Raw genomic sequence first — 6,508 nt, forward strand, 5'->3', positions numbered from 1 at the left:
TGAAATATCCTGACCTAAAGGAAAATTAAACTGGATTAAAGTTTGGATGGTGTCAAGAAGAAGGTTACCACCACTAGTATGTCTAATCATATGGAAAGAAAAATAATAATCAAAAGGAAAAGAAAATTGGACTAAACTAGGATGGTGCCACGAAGGGCATTATTAACCACTAGCACGTCAAATCCTAGGAAATGAAGAATCCTAACCTAAAATAAAGAAAAACTGTAAAAGACGAGAATGGTGTCACGAAGGGCATCGTCCACCACTAACACGTCTAATCCTATGCAAAGGAATAATCCAAACCTAAAGGAAAAGAATATTATTTTTAAACTTGGATGGTGTCACAAAGGGTGTTATCCACCACTAACACGTCTAATCCTGAGAAAAAGAAGAACCCTAACCTAAAGAAAAAGGAAACTTGACTAAAACAAGGTTGGTGCCACTAAGGACATTATCCACATGCATATGTAATCCTAAAGAAAAGGAAAAACCCTAAACTAAAGGAAAATAAAATTTGATTAAACTATGATATTGCCTCGAAGGGCGTTATCCCCAACCATCATGTCTAATTCGAAGGAAAGAAATAATTCTAACCTAAAGGAAAAGAATATTAAATTAAACTATGATATTGCCTCGAAGGGCGTTTCATCCACAAGCATGTCTAATGTTATGAAAAAGATAATCCTAACCTAATGGAAAAGAAAATTGGATTAAAGTAGGATATTGCCACGAAGGGCGTTATCCATCACTAGCACAACTAATCCTAAATAATAGAAGAATCCCAACTTAAAAGAAAAAAAAACTAGATTAAATTAAAACGGTGCCAAAAAAGGGCATTTTTATACCACAAGCACATCTAATCCTAATGCAAGAAAGTATTCTAACTTAAATGAAAAGAAAACTTAGTTAAATTAGTATGGTGCCACATAGGACATTGTACATGAATAGAATATTGAAGGGTTTTGTCCACCCCTATAATGTCTACTCCTACGAAAAGGTAGAGTCCTAATCTACATAAAAGAAAATTGGATTAAAGTAGAACGGTATCACAAAGGGCATTATGCATGACTTAAACATATAAACTTTACGAAAGTTAAAATGTTAACCTAAAAGAAAGGAAAACTGGATTAAACAAGGATGGTACCACAAATGTCATTATACACCACTAGCACATATAATTCTAAGGAAAGATAGAATGCTAACCTAAAAGAAAAGAAAATTGTATTAAAACTATGATGGTGCTAAAGGCACCACTAGCATGTATAATCCTGAGGTAAGGAAAATCCTAACCTAAAGGAAAAGAAAACTGGATTAAACTAGGTTGGTGTCACAAAGGACATTATCCACTACTAACACTTCTAATACTAAGGAACGGAAGAATCCTAACCTAAATGAAAAGAAAACTAGATTAAACTAGTATGGTTCCACGAAGGGTGTTATACATGACTAACACGTCAAATCCTACGAAAAGGAGGATCCTAACCTAAATAAAAATAATATTGGATTAAACTAGGATGGTGCCACAAAGGGCATTGTCCACCACTAGCACGTCTAATCCTGAAGAAAAAAAAAAGAATCTTAAAAGAAAAAGATAACTGTATTAAAACTAGGATGATGCCACGAATGGCATTATCCCCCACTAGCACCTTTAATCCTAAGGAAAAGAAAAATCCTAACACAAAGGGAAAAAAAATTGGTTTAAACCGGGATAGTACCATGAAGTGCGTTATCCACCTCTAGCTCATCTAATCATAAAGAAAAGTAAGAATTCTAACCTAGAGGAAAAGAAAATTTGATAATACTAGAATGGTACAACAAATGGTGTTATCCACCACATGCACGTCTAATCCTAAGGAAAGAAAGAATGCTACCCTAATTGAAAAGAAAACTTGATTAAACTAAGATGGCGCAACGAAGGGCGTTATTCACCCCTACCACGACTAATTCTAAGGAAGAAAGAATGTTAACCTAAAGGAAAATAAAACAGGATTAAACTAAGATGATATCATGAAGGATGTGGTACATCACTATTATTTCAAATCCTAAGGAAAGAAAAAATACTAACCTAAAAGAAAAAAAAAATTGATTACATCAGGATGGTATCATAAAGGGCGTGGTCCACCCCCCTAATACATCTAATCCTATGGAAAGGAAGAATCTTAACTTAAATAAAAAGAAAATTGGATTCAGCTAAGATGGTGCCAAAAAGGGCATTATCCACCACTAGCATGTCTAATCCTAAGGGACATAAGAATCCTAACCTAAATGAAAAGAAAACTGGATTAATCTAGTATTGTTCCACGGAGGGCGTTGTACACGACTAGCACATCTAATCCTATGAAAAGGAAGAATCCTAACCTAAGAGAAACGAATATTGGATTAAACTAGGATGGTGCCACGAATGGAAATGTCCACCACTAGCACGTTTAATCCTAAGGAAAAAAAGAATCTTAACCTAAAAGAAAAAAAATATTGTATTATAAAAATGAAGAACCCTAACTTAAAAGAAAAAGAGAACTAGATTAAACTAGTATGGTGTCAGAAGGGCATTGTCCGCCACTAGCACATCTAATCTTAAGAAAAGGAAGAATTCTAACAATCTAACCTAAATGAAAAGAAAACTGAATTAAACTAGTATGGTGCCACGAAGGATATTATGCACAACTAGAACATCTAATCCTACGGAAAGGAAGAATCTTAAATTAAAGAAAAAGAAAATTGGGTTTACTTTAGTGTTCTCCTTTTAAAGGTAATGGATGATTAATTGAAAATTGTTTCTCTTATTTGAATTCTCATGAGAGCTAGAGATATTGGAGTGAGATCCCTAGGAGAGGGAGAATTGTTCAACACCCACCAACCTAAATGAGTCAGGTTCATGGTTCTACCTTCTATCTCTTTCTTTCCTCCCTCTATCACCACCGGCCGTACCTTCTTTCCATCTCCTTGTCCAAACTTTCATCAACACCAAACACCTTCTTCATCCCCACCGAATTCTCTAAACCGCCTCCACCTAGTCACCGGTTCCCTTACCCGAGCCCCATTCAAGCTATCGGTCCTAGCCTCGTGCCTACTCATGGATTTACTTCCTAATTTTGATTGTCATAATTTAAACAGATTTTGAATTCAAATTCACCCAACTTGAAATTTAAAATCTTTCCTAAATTATAATATCTATTTTGGGAAAGTTTTCAAATCTCTCCTCATTGGATTTTAAATTATTTTAGAATGAATTATTTCTTTCCAAATCTAATCATCAAAATTAAGGAAGCATTAAAACCTCATTAATTTCTCCCATCCCCATAAATCCGTCGGCCCCCTCAGTCTACCCGCCTCTCCTCTCTCTCTCTCTCTCCAATCCCCTCTCTCTCTCTCTACATTAACCCCTCTCTCCTCTAGGAATTAAATTCAAATTTGATTCCTAATTCACAACCCCCCCCATTAAAAATCTAAAATTTATTTCAGGTTTTTAATTAATTATTTCCCTTTTAACCTACTTCTCCTTTTCCAACCTGAAGTTAAGTTTCTCAAACCACCTCCTCTTGGCCAGCTACCTCTCTTACCTCCTCATGCTTAAATTTTGAGAGAACTCCCTCTCTCTCAAAAGGTAAACAACAAAGGCAACCAAGAGACTAGTCCTCCCGCACCTCCACGCTACAAGTTCAATGCATGGTCGATCCGGAACTTGATTACTGACTCACCTACGACGAGCAAGGATTTGTTTGCATCCTACATTCGACCTTCTTCGACTTTAATCCATTTATCAATTATACCATAGAAGAGTACGTATGGTTAAGGCTATTGAAGAGCAACTTGGAATCGTTCAGTGGAGGATTACATCTGATCCTTAATGAAGGTCTTCTAATCTTCCTCTTCCTGTATTTCCTTAGTCTAATCCTCTTCCTTGGGATTTGATTTTAGTCATGACGATCGTGTTCTCCTAATTCTTCCAAGCTTAGTAAACGTAGTGAATTGAGTGCACTTCATTTGTTTCTAATCTTATTGTTAGATTAGGGATTTTCGTTGAAAGCTATTATGTTTACATTATGTTGATTTCCTATGTTATTTTGTTGATTCAATGCTCTTGATGTGCAACTTGGCCTAAACGGAAGTGACCGCTCTTACATTTTATTTTATCATTTTTATTTTCTAATAGTTCTAATTGTTATTATTCTAATCAATAAATCATGCAAGTTCTTTTCAAGTTATTGCATGCATTGTAGTCCTACATCAAATAGTTTTTATATTGTATAAATAAATAAATAGAAAAAAATATTAAATACTATTACATCCATATCACGGATCTCGAGCAACAAAGTTATTTCCTAATATCTATTTTACATTCTGATAGATCTCCTTGCTTGCAAAATCTCTTTAGTTGCTAAACCATAAAACCAAGTATACTTAAATTGCATACCCAGGTACTCTCACAATCCCGCTGATACAAGATTTGAAAAGAAATTAACGAACACGGTTTCATTCCTGAATTTGCAAAGAGGTGATTTTCCTACCTCATATGACCCTCATAAGTGGAATCCTAAGGACTTAGTATCGCATAATCATAGAAAACTTTGAAACCCTAAGGTCCTTGGGTGACCCTAACTTGCCTCAAGAGGAATCTAAAACCCTTTGGAGCCAACGCTATACCTTCCCAAGTCCATTGAAAGCCTTATCAACTTTTTACATACTCATTTGTATTAGGTTTAAGCCAAACCTAAAAGTACCCCTAGGTAGGCCCTTAGGTTAAGATGAATAATCCCATGGTCTAGTTGATCCTAAATTTACTTAGAAGCCACCCAAGGATCCTAGGACATTTCCTAGTGGCCTAAGATTAGTAGTGGACTACCTTAGGTCAATTAATTCAACTCTAAATTAAACCTTTAAAAACTAAAACTACACCCAAAATACCCTAAAAACCCTAGCATATCTTTCTATGGTAGCATTAGTTGCACAAAACCAAGCAAAGCATGTGACAGTTAGGCTAAAAATGTCGGTGACTTCTACTAATGACCTAATAGACCTTAAGCATAAAATTCTCTGTAGAGCAGGGCAAATCCAATACTACTCTAATTTAGAAAGCAGGTTTTCTCAAGATAACATGCCAGTTATTCAATTCAGGACAATATATAAAATAATGAGATAAATTATACAATGATCTAAAAAAATTGCATGGCATTGGCTCTAAAGAATATAAATAAAGATAAAAGCTTTTTAATGCAAATCATTCCAAGCCATCAATTTTTTCTATCAAGATTATCACAAAAACCATGTGTCATGTCCCATTTTACATATAAGCATGTTCATTTTATGTTTCATATCTAGTTTATATAATAAATACATATTAAGTCCTTCCTTATTAGACAAGGATTTTGGGCATGGTTTCAGATACCTTCACATCTAAAAACGATGGTATTGTATTTTCATTATGCTTTGAATGAAAACCTTTAGTTGCTCAACAAACCTACTCATTTATCTCTCACACGCATATATTCCCTCACCCTTTCTCTCTTCTAAAATCCCATATGGACCTTCCCTCTTCTCCTCTTCTCGAAGTTACAAGGCTTTTCCACCTAGTCTAAAAAATAGTTCAAGAAAATCATCGTTAATTTGCATTTTTGCTGTAAGACAGTCATGCCGAGCAGAATATGCATATCATTATATAATGCAAAAATAAAATTCCAACTAAAACAAATTATAAAACAAACTTTTGCAACGTGGGTTCATGAATGTAGTTCACTAAAAGGTCCATATTCTTAAATTATGACATTCAAAAATAGTGTATTAATAATATGGATATTTATTAAGCGTATTTCTGCAAGTTGAATTTCAATATGTAGACTTCATTAAAAATTTGAAGTTGTAGAGAATTCATCAGTTGAAGTTGCATGAACCAAGCGACTTCACTAGAAATTAAAATTTTGTGTTCATAGTCGAGAAGGATTACCACCTCAAGTCCACTCCAAGGACGTTTTCCAGTAAACAATACAATGATAGTAAAACCCAGGCTCCAAATATCAACAGCAAAATCATAACCAACATCCTTGTTCAATGTAGCTTGTACAATCTTCATAATCAGGTGGAGCAAAACTTCAGATGATGAAGATAGCAAATTCTAGAATAAACAATTAAAATGGTGAAACAATAATACTCCTGGAGCTTTACCAGGATTATCAATGTCAATAAAAAAAGTAATAGACACAGAAGTTCTTTTTGCTCATTATAAGGGGAACAGCTCTCCTCCCATAACTAACAAACTAACCAACAAGGCAACAATAATAGAAACCCAACAATCTCCAGGTCAATCAACAGGACGCATACAATTAAGAATTATGAGTAAATATTGGAAATAAATCAATCAATTTTCTAACCATAGAAAGTTAAGTTATGATACCAAGGGAATGTTTTTGTGATAACACGGATACACCGTAAAGAAATTAGTTTTCTTACCAAAAAAAAGCCTTGTAATTCTAATCAACATAAATGACAGACTAAGATGATGGCTTTCAATTTT

The 6,508-nt window shown here is 34.4% G+C and overlaps 1 protein-coding gene across 1 annotated transcript in view; it reads right to left on the reverse strand.

The window, feature by feature from the left end:
- Positions 1–6: 6 nt before the first annotated feature.
- The window catches only part of LOC110101387, an 11,879-nt gene continuing 5,377 nt past the window's right edge, over positions 7–6,508 (reverse strand). The window contains exon 5 of the mRNA XM_028694229.1: positions 7–6,061. Coding sequence (XP_028550062.1) covers positions 5,798–6,061 — 264 coding nt within the window. The 3' untranslated portion in view covers positions 7–5,797. The remainder of the gene's footprint in view (positions 6,062–6,508) is intronic.

The sequence above is a fragment of the Dendrobium catenatum genome, unplaced genomic scaffold, assembly GCF_001605985.2.
Source record: "Dendrobium catenatum unplaced genomic scaffold, ASM160598v2 fragScaff_scaffold_414, whole genome shotgun sequence".
NCBI lineage: Eukaryota > Viridiplantae > Streptophyta > Magnoliopsida > Asparagales > Orchidaceae > Dendrobium > Dendrobium catenatum.